We start from the raw sequence: 13,394 nt of genomic DNA, 5'->3' as shown, positions 1-13,394 counted from the left end.
TCCACTGACTCCCATTACACGTATGGTATGGAGACTCTGTAAGCACACGAGTTCTACTTCCATAACTCCTATTACCCCCAAGGTCCAATCAGCCCTCAGCTTCTGCTGGCCTAATATATTTTAGCCAGATTTTTTTTCCTCCTACAAATCTGAGACTTCATTTATTCGGTACCTCTATTATTGGCTAAGTCAGGAATTAGATTGCCATGTGCAGTAGGTTAAAGTTAATCTTTCAGGCCAGGTGACAATTGACAAGTGAGACAGGGAAGCATATGGGCTCTGAGCTAAGCTACCTGAATTCTACCCCCAGCTCTGCCATATACTTCAAATACTTGCTCTATCCTTCTGTTTCCTCATCTGTGAAATGGGGATGATGATGATGATGAGTATAGTCCTGTGTCAGTTTTACTAATCTCCGAATGTCACCTGGCATAGACCAAAGGTCACAGTTACACTCTAATTATGAAAATTGAAGATAATGGTAATGCCTATGAATGACTAGCATGTTTGTAGGTTACCAAACCTGCTGCACTAAATATAGCTGAAATCAGTCAGGAACCATGAAAGGGGAACTCCTGTATGGGAATCCACGACCCAGCAGCCTCATCTTTTCCCAGATTCTCCCTCCTGTCTTGGAGACCACAGGTCAGCACAGCCCACAGCAGCACCTGACAATTGATTGCCTGTGCTGACCCTTTATTTTCTATCCACTATCCTGGTGTCTCACTTGGGGACATTTTTGTGACCCCAGTTCCTAGGAGGGGCCAGGTGAAACAGCTGCCATGGAGCACTGCCTGTGTGAGTGTCTGCAGCCTGAAAGCCAGTAGACACTGAGTTTCAGTCTACAGAGTTACTGCCCCTGCCAGTATGGGCACCATGTCCTCTCTAATAGTCTCAGTTGGCCCTGGCCACACTGGCTCAGGAAGAGATGGCTGCCCCAAGAGCTTGTCTGAAAAGCTGACAGACCAGTGGGTGTTAGAGTGACCCAGGGAGAGAAAGAGCCAGGCAGAACACTATCTAGCTTTTTGGGGTTCCCCAGAGGATCTACTGACACAACCCAGGAGCGGGAGTTTCTGGAAGACTACTGGCTTGGAGAGCAAGCAATTGGAAAGGAGGCATGCAACTGTGCTGAAATAGGATCCCCCAGGGGCCCCTGCTGCACCGGTCTGAGGGACCCTGGAGGATGAGGTAACATAGCTTCATGGTAAGAGGCTCTCATGACGCAGTCCCTACACTGGATCCAAGGGGACGTGCAGCCCCAGCAATGGACATGACCTGGGAGCACAGAGAAGCCTCCTTAAGTCATTGAACAACACTTCTCAGTGTAGGGCCTGATTGACTTCCCCACCTCTACTCCCACTAGAGCATAAGTTCCATGAATCTGGAACCCCTATCAGAGCCTTGCTCATCAGAAACATTTCCAAACTCCTAATCACTGCTGATACCCAGAACTATCTCCATGTGGCCATCCTACCCTCCACTACCTCTCCAAGCACTGGACCTAAAGAGGAAGCAAGGTTTTATTGATTTGTCTTTCCCTTGGTTACAGTTCCAAAATGGTCAGGAGCTACAAGAGCTTCAGAAAAGGACAGAGAAATATCCTTGTGCTAGTCCTCGCTGGCTATGGGGGAGCGAGGTTAGCCTCGTAGTCTATGACCCAGACTACATGAAGCTGATCCTGGGGCGATCATGTAAGTGCAAACCACTTGTCTGTTGGAGGGGTTCTTCCCTCTTGGATACATTCCTGGGGACTGTGACATTTCAGGAGAGACTGCTGTCTCAGTCATAAATATCTGATCCTCTAACTGCCGTTTTTCCAGCGTAAGAGCCAGTAGAAACCCAAATACAGTTACTCTATTTGAAAGTTTAAATACCTGTAAGGAATTGATTTTTCGCTTTCTCCTTCCTTCCATCCTTCATTCCTTCCTTCCTTCTTTCTATTCCTTCCTTTCTTTCTTTCTTTCTACTTCCTTCCTTCTTTCCTTCCTTCCATTATTCCTTCCTTCCTTTCCTCTCTTTCCTCCTTTCTTTCTTTTTTTCTTTCTTTCTTAATTTCCTTCCTTCCTTTATTCACACCTTCCTTTTCTCCTTCCTTCCCTCTCTCCTCCTTCCTTCCCTCTTTTCCACTTTTCATTCTTTCCATCTTTTATTCTTTCCTTCTTTCTTTCTAACTTTCTTCACCACAATGGTGTGTTCCCAGAACTCAAGACAAATTCTTATTCATGATGGCTTGCATGGAACCCCAATTTGTTGCCTGTGCTGGCACGTGGAATGACTGAGCCACCACAGAAAATCAAAAACAAAAACAAAAAAAGTAAGAATACAAACAAACAAACAAACAAAACCACTGGACAAGCTACTGTCTTCTCACTAGCACTGAGGACAGAAGTTATATTTCTTACTGATGCAACTTCCTACTCAATAGGCCTCTGAGGTGGGACACTCAGTCTGCCTTCCTGAGCCCACAGTAACTATCAGGAAAGACAGAGAGTCCTGGTTGGAAGGCAAGTGGAAGGTGGATTGACACAAATTGCCAGCTGCCAATCATCAGGAAGGGATGGGGGACAATGGTCTAGACCACAGCTACCTCAGGGGGGCAGCCTGTCTTCGCTGGTCACCTCCAGTTTCCTGTAATGCCTTTCTTACTTTCAGACCCAAAGTCTGATGGTTCTTACAGATTCATGGCTCCCTGGATAGGTAAGTATATTTAACAAGGACTACGGTTCACCTTCTGCTTAGGTTGCCAAAAAATGTCCATTTGGCCCAGACAAATACGAGGTGACCAGCACCACAGTCACTCCACTCAACTCTGAATTGAGCTTCCTCTCTCTTCTTCAGATAAAAACCTCACCCCTTCCTAATGGTAGGGGAGCCCTCCTGCAGCTCAGTTTCTCCCACATCACTTCTCAGTCCTCTATAATGATCTCAGACTAACTTTTCATTGAAGTCCTCCATTAACCCAGTGCTATTCTGTTTCAACCTCCATCTCACAGCTGTGCACCAAGCTTTGGGAAGTCCCCTTCCTGACATGCACTGTCCTTTCCTGCCTTGTCCAGGATGCCCTTCTTCTGACACCCTGGGTTCCTCCCCAGTTGTCCCCAGACAACTCTTGAGAGGTTCCTTCCCCCGACAAACACCCATTGCGGTCCAGGGTATGGTTTGCTCCTGTTGAATGGGCCAACGTGGTTCCAGCACCAGAGAATGCTGACCCCAGCCTTCCACTGTGACATCCTGAAGCCCTATGTGGGGCTCATGGCCGACTCTGTCCAAGTGATGCTGGTAAGTTGAACCCCTGCTCACCTGCACACTCACACCCCCAGTAGAGTTCACAAAGTCCACTCTCAGGCAGCTGTGTCCCTCAGACATCCATTAGACATGGCCCCCAGAATCACAACTTATACCATACTATGACAGGGCCCCCTGAGCATGGATGGAACGAGAAAGCATCCGGGCACCTGTTTTCATCCACTCTTTGCTCACTGCCCACAGGAGAGACAGTCATGGTGGATAAAGGGTCTCTTCTTGTCCCTCTTCCATGTCTTTGACTTGGACAGGAAGAGTAGCCAATGCCCCTAGACAACAGGACAAACTGCCCCTGGCTGGCATGAACAGTAGCAGCTTCAGTGGCACGGTGGACATCCCATGATGTCACTCAAGTGGGCTCTGGGCTAGAGCTGAAGGCTTCTCATGGATTTTAGCCATTCCGTGCAGGGAAATGGAGACCAAGTCTCTACCCTCCAGGGCTGGGTCTTGCCATAACACCACCTCTGAGCCTGACCCTATTTCTCACTCACTGTGCTCAGCTGACATTTGTTGAGTGAGAGGAACTGAAGTCCCTGATATCCCTTCTTTAGAAACCCCAGTCTTAGCCCCTTGATCTTTTCTTTGCCTTGACTCTTGCTCCCTAAATTGAGACTTCACCTGTTTTTCATGTGTACATCAACCCTAAGACACAAAATGTTGCCCCTTAGTCCCCTTAGGAACAGTGTTTTCTGATCTCCTAAAAGGTGGTTACCACCAAACTTCTTCCTAAGTCAGATGGTAAGAGATCATGATTAATTAAATAACAATTAACTAACTTCTCAGACTACATTCTGAGAAAATACTCACCGGATTACAAACAAATGGCTATATGGTCCTAAACTGATGAAACACAACTGCTTTAGAAAGTGAGGGCATCTCATCAGAATATCTGGAGAGGCAGAGAGAGAGTCCAGCCTTGTCAGCATGGGCCTTCTGGAGGAGTAGAGAAAGATATATGTGTCCCTCTACCACAGGGCAAATGGGAGGAGCTCCTCAGCCAGAACTCATCTCTGGAGATCTTTGGACACACCTCCTTGATGACTTTGGACACCCTTATGAAGTGTGCCTTCAGCTACCAGGGCAACCAACAGGCAGATAGGTCAGTGAAATCCTTAGTTGCAGGGTCTTATTTCTTACCAACTGGGATGGACTATCTGAAAAGCAGTTAGCACAGCTTGGATGTTTACCAGCCCAAAGAGTCACATTCTGCCGAGAGCCCCTGGCCACAGTCAGATTCAGCCCGCGCCAAGCCTTCATTAGGCACAGACCCTCTCTCTGCCACAGGAAGAAACCTGGATGCCGAAGTCCCTCATAAAGGGCTGAGGGTCTCAAAGATGTAAGAATGACATGACAAACACCTAGGGTCTCCTGTCCCATTGATTGAGGAATGCTCCATACACAGGCCCACCACACTCCAGGTCACACGCCCCCTTCCATCCAGTCCATTCTGCATCCTCCTTTTCAGGTACTCCCAGTCCTACCTTCAAGCCATTTGGGACCTGAACAACCTGGTGTTTTCCCAGATAAGGAATGTTTTCTACCAGAAAGACATCATCTACAGGCTGACCCCTGAAGGCCGCTGGAACCACCTGCCAGCTTGCCCATCAACACACAGGTTGTATCTGCCCTCTGGGAAGCTCCCCTCCTTCATCAGGCACATCCCAAAGGGACTGGCCCCTTACCCTCAGGCTGAGTCCTGCCCCTGGCTGCCCTTCCAGGGCCTGGGAAACACCCAACCGGGTACTCCTCTGGTGCAGGTGTTAGGGTGTGCTATGCAAGCATAGGTGCTATGCAAGCAGCTACATGTGTCACCCCATGGGTGAAGGTTGAACGAGAGCCCCTACCAGCAGCATTCAAGCAGAGCCTCCTTGGGCTCTGCTGTTGAGGGAGTGATGACCTGCAAGCACCTGGTGCTAGAACTCCCACCCAACAAACACACCCACTCCCACACTCCTCCTGATCCACCTGGCACCCTGACTGGGGTACTGTGAGTGTCTGTGTCTGGGCACCCAGAGCGTTCAGCTCTGCCTGGGATCACTGTTCTGGACAGACTGAGTGATCAAGCTGAGGAAGGCTCAGCTGCAGGAGGAGGGAAACCTGGAGAAGGTCAGGAGCAAGAGGCACTTGGACTGGGGCGCCTGGGTGGCTCAGTGGGTTAAGCCTCTGCCTTCGGCTCAGGTCATGATCTCAGGGTCCTGGGATCAAGCCCCGCATCGGGCTCTCTGCTCAGCGGTGAGCCTGCCTCCCCCTCTCTCTGCCTGCTTCTCTGCCTACTTGTGATCTCTCTCTCTCTCTCTCTCTGTCAAATAAATAAATAAAATCTTTTAAAAAAAAAAAAAAAAAGAGGCACTTGGACTTCCTGGACATCCTCCTCTTTGCCCAAGTGAGTGTGGCAGGGAAGGCCTGAGGCTTTGCTCACAAGTGTGGAGGAGGGGGGCAAACTCTAACCCTGTCCTCTCTCCGTGTCTTCCCAGATGGAGAACGAGAGCAGCTTTTCCAACAAGGACCTCCATGCGGAAGTGGACACCTTCATGTTTGAGGGCCATGACACCACAGCCAGCGGCATCTCCTGGATCCTCTATGCTTTGGCCACACGCCCAGAGCATCAGCAGAAATGCCAGGAGGAGATCCTGAACCTCCTGGGGGATGGTGCCTCCATTACCTGGTGAGTGCTCATGAGATGGGAGGCCCCGACCCTTCAAGTAGAGAATTCCCTGGCTGCCAGGGCTTTGCCCGCCCTTCAGGATAGTTTTGTTTAGGGACCACCTGGACCAGATGCCCTACACCACCATGTGCATCAAGGAGGCACTGCGACTCTATCCAGGTGTTGGCAGAGAGCTTAGCAAGCCCATCACCTTCCCTGATGGACGGTCCTTACCCAAAGGTGTGAACTTCCCCACTCTCCCTCCATAAACACTCAACAGGAACATGTGCGAGGTCAGAAATCCACATGTTCTGGGCAATTGGTGCGTGTCTTTCAGAGTCATTTCTCCCTCAAGAAAACCAATATTTCCTTTGTTTGTCAGATGAGCTATATGGTATGCTTCCCACAGAGTTTAATCCAAGAAACAAATACATGACAGCCCCTGAATGTGGCTTTGGGTTTTGCTCTAATATTCTCGTTCTTTGAGATATGAGTGCCTGAGAGACCATCAGACAGAGCAGGGGGATAGGAGGTCTTTCCTTATAGGGTCTAGGCTAATGAAAAACATCAGAGAATTCACCATCATGGCTCAGATGGTCCAGTCTCCAGGGAGCCCTCAGGATGACGGCAGAGAGTAGCTGATGACCAGATCTGAGGTCCCTTCCGGCTTGCCACATCCTAGCTGGGTGCTCAGAGGCAAGGTGCTCAGCCTCTCTGAGGCTCAGGTGCTTCATGGGAACAAAAGAGTTCTGAGCCTCCACTGGAGGGTTGTTGTGAAGATGGAAGAGCTGATGCATATTCCCCAAGGGCTCATGGATGGTACTTGATGTGAGTTGTCCCGTGGGTTGCTCCAAAATGTAAGCCTCCAGTTCTTCCCTGCTTTTGGCCTGGTCTTGGTTAATCCACTAACCTGTGCACACGTGCGTACCTGTTATGCTATATCTGCCCCACCTCTCCTGCAATACTGTCATTCCATTCACAGTGATGAGAAATGGCTCTCACCGTGGCTGCCAAGCTGTGTGTGGGTGCAGCTGGGCCCCACAAGCATGTATGCCCAGGCTTCTCTTTCTGCTCCACAGGATTCTTAGTGACAATCTCCTTTTATGCCCTTCACCACAACCCAAAGGTGTGGCCAAACCCAGAGGTATGATGACCTTGGGAGGAGGAGGTGGGATGACCTCTCCAGATCAAACCCTCTTCCTGGCCCACGTCTGGGTGTGCTGTCCCTTGGATGATTGGAAGGAAGGTCTTGACCACACCTCTCCTGGCCCTTTTGCTCCCTCTGCAGGTGTTCGACCCTTCCCGGTTTGCACCGGGTTCCTCGCGACACAGCCATGCTTTCCTGCCCTTCTCAGGAGGATCAAGGTGAGGCACTTGTACCAGAATGGGAGGAGGCAGGGGCTATTTGGGGGGTACATACTTGATGTTTGTGACTTGCTACATTGATGTGGGTTTCTGTAGATATGCCCTGGCATGTTAGAGTGCTGGGAAAGAGGTATGTGTCTCTATGCAAAGAAAGCTGGTAATCACTGAATGCCATGGAGACTTTGACCCATTGCTCTTACCCAATCTCCAGCCACAATTCAGTATCAGTGGTGTTCCATAGCTCAGGGTATTCTTGTGAGTTCTTCATTTTGTGAATATGACTTTACAGAATTAGATTTTCTCACATGTAATTTTCAAGTGTTGTCAAAGTCAAAGACAGGATGGACTCAAAAGTTGTCGTTGTACACAATCTCAAACCACGCTTTTCTACTCAACTCCCCATTCTGCCTCCACACTGCACCATTGACTACATTCCATGTGTTTCCATACTCAGCTTCCTGCATGCCTCAAATATTTCAGCCATACACAGGAAAGTTTCCTACAGTCTCTTGGGGGCTTCATAAAGTACTCGACTAATCTGTGCTGTCGCTATATTTTCACCAACCAAATGAATTATTGACTCTATGGTACTGGTCATGTACACTTGACAATTTTCCCAGTTGTCCAAACACTACATATGATCTGGGCTCTATATACCTTAATATTACACTTGGAGTCCAGACATCCAAATGGGCAAATATATAAAAATGAGGACATTAAATTGCATCTGGGAGAAAATCCAATCTGTTGTATATATATGACACATGGCATATGAACGTTATCTGGTGTGTAAAATGTAAAGCACACGTGAAGTAGCTGTTCAGTGGGATGACTATTGTCCAGTGTGGCTGCTGTGAAATCTCCAGTGCTGCTGAAACTGTCCTATAAATAGTAACTGCAGGAAACTTTGTAAGCAGTTCTTAGAAAAATGTATTTTTCCAAACACAGAAATCTGTCAGTCCTTCACATACAGAGTGAACCCACTTTCACACCACATCTTTAAGCAAATTGTGCTTCCAGATACTGGCTCCAGGATCTGTTTCTCCTTGGGATTGAGTCCTTCTTCCTAGACATTGGTGCAAGTCATGTGGCTGCCAGTAGAGACAGGAGAGGAGTAGGCAGCTCAGTTCCTAGCTCAGAACTAATGGTTGCTCATTTTATTCCATTCAGCATGGGTTTATTTTTTTCAGTTCAATAGACATCATTCATTTTTAAGACTGCCTATTAAGCCTCTCTGTGTGTGCCATGTCCTCTGCTATGATCTCTCATACTGCCCTCGCCTCCAGGAGTTTACACTCAAGAAATACATGCCTCCACTCAAAAGAGACATCTATCTTTCTTTCTCTCTCTCTCTCTCTCTCTCTCTTTCTTTATTTCTTTTTCTTTTTCTCCTTCCTTCCTTCCTTCCTTCCTTCTTTCCTTCCTTCCTTCCTTCCCTCCTTCCTTTCTTCCTTTCTTTCTTTCTTTCATTTCCTAATTGACCCCACTCTAGGAAGCTCCATTTTCCTGTCACTGTCCTACTCTGGAAAGTGATGTGTCCTTGAGTACAGTATTAGGGTGATGTACAGGAATGAAGAGGTACAGTGAGCAGGGGTAGGGGTGAAGGCAGGCTGGCATTGCCCTTAGCCTTGAGCATGTGGCAGGCAGAGGTGGAGGGAGGGCATTCTCTGGGATCTCCTCAGCAGGAGCTGAGCTGGGAGGAGGGGAGTTGAACAGGTGACAAGTGAGCCAACAACCCCGAGAGGATTTTGATATCAGCTGAGGCATGTGGACATGTTGTACCTATGATGGAGGGCATAGGAGGCTCAGAGCTGGGCCAGGGCATCAGAAGAGGGAATGGAGGCAGGAGACAGAAAAGTCTCGGGGGGGAGGTTGAGGAAGGGCAGCAGAGACATTTCTGCAGTAGAATTGGAAAGCTACAGCAGCCTGTTGACTGAGGGGCCGAGGAAGATGGTGCAGCAGGTCGAGTATCACTAAGGCTCTGCCCCTGCAGAAGCTTCCTGGTCGCCATTTTTACTTCCTTACCCAACTCCCTTGTCCTTTCTCTGAGGATCTGGACCCCTGTGTGCCCCAGATGGTTAGGGCCTGAAGGATAGCCCAGCCCATCCCCTGTGGTGCCCTGTCCTGCTCTTCACATTGTGAAACCTGAAATGGCATGTGCAGAGAGTAAACAACTTAATAATTAACTGTTTTACTGATCACTTGACTTGGCCCTGAGGTTCAAGGTGCTGACCTTCTTGTAACGGGATTTCAGGCCTGCTGAGAGCATGGATAGGAATAGGAGCTAATCCTGGAAGAGTGTAGGTTTTGTCAAAGGTCAAGGGAAGAGAGTGAAACAAGCAAGGCGGGGTAGGCATAAAGGTGTGCGTGTGTCTTGAGGAAAATGGATCCAGGCTGGGCCCAGGCAGGAGGGCCCTGAATGTGCTGTTCCTGGCAGGGGGTTTGAGGCCACTTCTCATTTCCTTTTCCCTCCCTGACCCAGGAACTGCATCGGGAAGCAGTTTGCCATGAACGAGATGAAGGTGGCGGTGGCCTTGACACTGCTCCGTTTTGAGCTGGCACCAGATCCTTTCAGGGTCCCTGTTCCCACTCCAAGAATTGTGTTAATGTCCAAGAATGGGATCCACCTGTATCTCAGGAAGCTCCTCTAACCCTTGTGGGGACAAGGATGAGCCCCAAGGGCCTCCTGCCTGCCATCGTGTCTTCCTGTCAGTCTCTCCTGTCTGCTGTCCTCTGCCCACTTCCCGCTTTCACTCTGCCCACTGCCAGCCTCCTGCTCTCCTCCTCTTGTGCATCAGACTGTCTGTCCTTTTCCGTCTCACTCTTCCCCAGACATCCTATTTACTTATCTGTTACCCTTCTCCTACCACCTGAATCTGACCGCCCACTGAACTTAATACCTGCCTGTTTCCCAGCCTGCCTGTCCTCTGCATGTTTTTTTCTTTTTATGCCTATTTGATTGTCTCTATATTATTTTTGTCTGGTTGCTATAATAACCTATCACAGCCTTAGTGTCTTAGAATAAACCAGTCTGTTCTCTTATAGTTCTAGAGATCGAAGTCTAAAATGGATTTTGCTGGACCACAGCCAAGATATTGGTGGTCACACTGCCTCTAGTCTCCAAGGAAGAATCCCTTTCTCTGCCTGTTCCAGCATCAAGCTACATTCTTTGTGATTTTTAGCTCCTGGAGCCTCCTTTTTCAAATCCAATAGCATCTTTCAATATCCTTCTGCTGCTGTCTTCATATCACCTTGTCTTCCATAAGGACTTTTGTGATTAGACAGGTGCACTCAGATAATACAGATGTATCTCAACTTCTGGGACATGGACTCTTTGGGAGCCATGATTCAGCCTGCTTAATCCCTATGTGACTGCTGTGAGTCCATGTTTCCTGCTCTCTCCTGTTTTTTACCAGCATACCCATTTGTCATCACATACCCTCTTCTTCTTTCCTCCTCCCTCAAATAAATTTCTTAATGTTGCATGGAGTGTGTGTTTTCCCTTGGAGGAAGATAAATGGAAGAGAAATGAGAAAAGGGGAGGAAAGATGGAGGAGACAGGAAGAGAGATAATAATCAGCTCTCTGATGCCAGCACCCCAGGAGGGCAGGATGTGTCCCATTGTATCAGGCCATGGAGTGGTTGGCTTTCCAAGAGGTACTAGGAGGAACCCCTGTGGAGAAATGGATTGGCCAGTGGGAAAGAATATCAGGCCCCAGTCAGCAAACTACTGATGGCACCTCTCCCACAGGACCCCTTCCCAGTCCCTTGCTTCTCTCATCAACCAACCCTGCCCCATTATGTGATTGCTTGGGTACTGGTCCTCCTGACCCTGGGCCCTGTTCTCAGGCCCTTTTGCCCTTCTCCACCAGCGTCTCTCAACCCAGACATTATTCTTTCATTGGTTCTAAACACAGATTTTCCTCCTGCCCTACTCCCTGCCATTCTTAGCCCAGACCCTGGATGTCACAGATAGGCCTCCCCGAGACCTCTGCCTATGGTGTAATTCCACATTCTGCCTTCCTGAAGGGGCTTCTTCCCCAGCTAGTGCTTGCATCCAGGACCTCCCTTTCAGTCCCTTGGCTTCCTAGGTTACTGGGCTAGTTCAGCCATGCTTTGAGAAGGGGCAGTGTAGATGTTTCATGTTTGACCAGGAGCAGGAAAATAAGCTGGGAAAGTGCTAGACAGGAAGGTTGGCAGATTTCCCGGCACCAGGTGGTGCAGAAGGGCAAGGGTTAGCCAAGCTCAGAGAGTTCAAGGCAATGGGAACTTGAAATTCTGGATGGCCACCCATGAATAGACACAAGCTCTAACCACAGGATCATGTTGAGGATAAAGAATGTGACCAAGAAGTGGTCTGCTGGCTGCTGACTGCTGGCTCTAGGCAAAGGAAAAAACCTAAGGTGAGTTCACACTCATATACACGACTCCCATGACACATATATGTGTAACTACACGTGTGCATACCACTCACACACTCTACACTCTACCACGCATGTGCACAACAAAGGCCTGGGGTCGTAGGAGGCAACAGGGTATGTTTAACCAACTGAGCCACCCAGGCGCCCAAAACAGGGTATGTTTGGAGGGCTGGAAGGATTAAGTGGAGTTCATTTTGGGACCCATTAGTCAGCTGCCTTGGTCCTCCCCTCCCGTGTGGAGCCTCCCCCTTCTGTCAAGCTCTGGAGTTCTCAGCTCCATTTCCCATCAACATGAACTCTCAAAGAGACAGTCAATACACCTATGGAGTCTTGGTCAAAAGAGGTCAAAGTCAGAAGGCCTCAGTGCAAGCTATTTTCTGATTAGCATCTTGGCAGTTTCCTTCTTCTGACATTGAAGTAGGGTAAGTCCTGCCTCATAGGTCTCTTGACAATCCAGAGATGAGGGAAGTAACAAGTCTTAGACTTGGGTGCCACCTATGGACTACAAGTGGTTATGACCTCTGGTTCTGCCCTCAGATGATGACTATTGGTATATACCTCTGCTTCTATGGAGAAAGGTCTATCCAGGGTCAGGACAGAGAGGGAAGTTGGTGGCATGGATGACACCCTGGCTGAGGCCTCTGCATCCCAGCCTCAGGTGGGCAAGGAGGTCTGGGTCTTGACAGGGCTTTGCAGGAGTGAGCAGGTGGCCCATAGCCAACCTTCCCAGGCTGTGGCCTTTTTCTAAGAGGGGAAGCATCAATAGCAGGAAGGATGTGTCTCCAGATGGTACATCCCCAGGGCAACATATAGACATCCCCAAGTCCCAGGGCTAGAATTCCTCTCACTTATCAGGCCCCTTATTCTCCAGTGTCCTCCCCTTCACTGTTGTCTAATTCCTGGATTAGAACCTGCTAAAGGCCTTATACCTAGGACCCTAGAGATACATGGGACCCCAGGCATCAGGCAGCTGCTGCAGGGAGTACTGAAGAAGACTCTCTAATTCATCACATGGCCCCAGCCTGAGGCCCTCCCCCAAAGTCACTCTTTGCACCTTTCTACCTCACCTGCCTCAAGGCTTGATTCAAGCACTGTGTCTTCCAGGAAACCCCCCTTAAATGCCACTCTGCCACCTTCTTCAGCAAAAGCCTGAGCACCCAGAGCACCAGGTGACAAAGGCATAGATGCTGCCAATGGCAGGAATGCTAGAGAGACCTGTCTCAAGAGGGGCAGAAGATACACCTGAGAAATCATATTCCATATTCCTAGATTTCAGTGGTGGTTACCTGGGAATTTGTTTTAGAAATTGATAGTCCTATACATTTTTTGTTTATGCAATTTTACCTCACGTCTGTTATATTACACACATGCACAGACAGTTAAGCAGAGCAATACATCTCAATGAAGGGCCAAGCTCCCAAAGCCATCCTTCTTTCATGTGGAGTGGATGAGGGCCTGATCATAATCATAAAGCCCAAGAGACACAGCTTCCATTGTGTTCATTGTGTCACCACGGCTGGCACGTAAGTTTCTGCTACATTCTAGAAAGACTGCCAATTATGGGAGATAAAGGAAGATTCTAGAAGCAAATAGGTGCTCACCATATGTTTGTTGAATGAATGGTTGAGCTCTAGAGTACATGTGTACTAAGCATTTCCAGA

General features: G+C 48.7%; 1 protein-coding gene across 1 annotated transcript; it reads left to right on the top strand.

The window, feature by feature from the left end:
- Window positions 1-1,459: 1,459 nt before the first annotated feature.
- On the top strand, window positions 1,460-9,963 carry LOC111142795 (cytochrome P450 4A6-like). Its single transcript, XM_022496104.1, is given in 13 exon segments — window positions 1,460-1,691; window positions 2,653-2,697; window positions 3,152-3,279; window positions 4,278-4,402; window positions 4,769-4,894; window positions 4,896-4,918; window positions 5,354-5,423; window positions 5,650-5,686; window positions 5,778-5,968; window positions 6,063-6,187; window positions 7,027-7,091; window positions 7,236-7,312; window positions 9,795-9,963. Coding segments are annotated over 13 exon segments (1,413 nt in total).
- Window positions 9,964-13,394: the final 3,431 nt, after the last annotated feature.

The sequence above is a fragment of the Enhydra lutris genome, unplaced genomic scaffold (genome assembly GCF_002288905.1).
Source record: "Enhydra lutris kenyoni isolate GAN:26980312 unplaced genomic scaffold, ASM228890v2 scaffoldscaffold9, whole genome shotgun sequence".
Lineage (NCBI taxonomy): Eukaryota > Metazoa > Chordata > Mammalia > Carnivora > Mustelidae > Enhydra > Enhydra lutris.
This window is presented reverse-complemented; position numbering and strand designations above follow the sequence as displayed.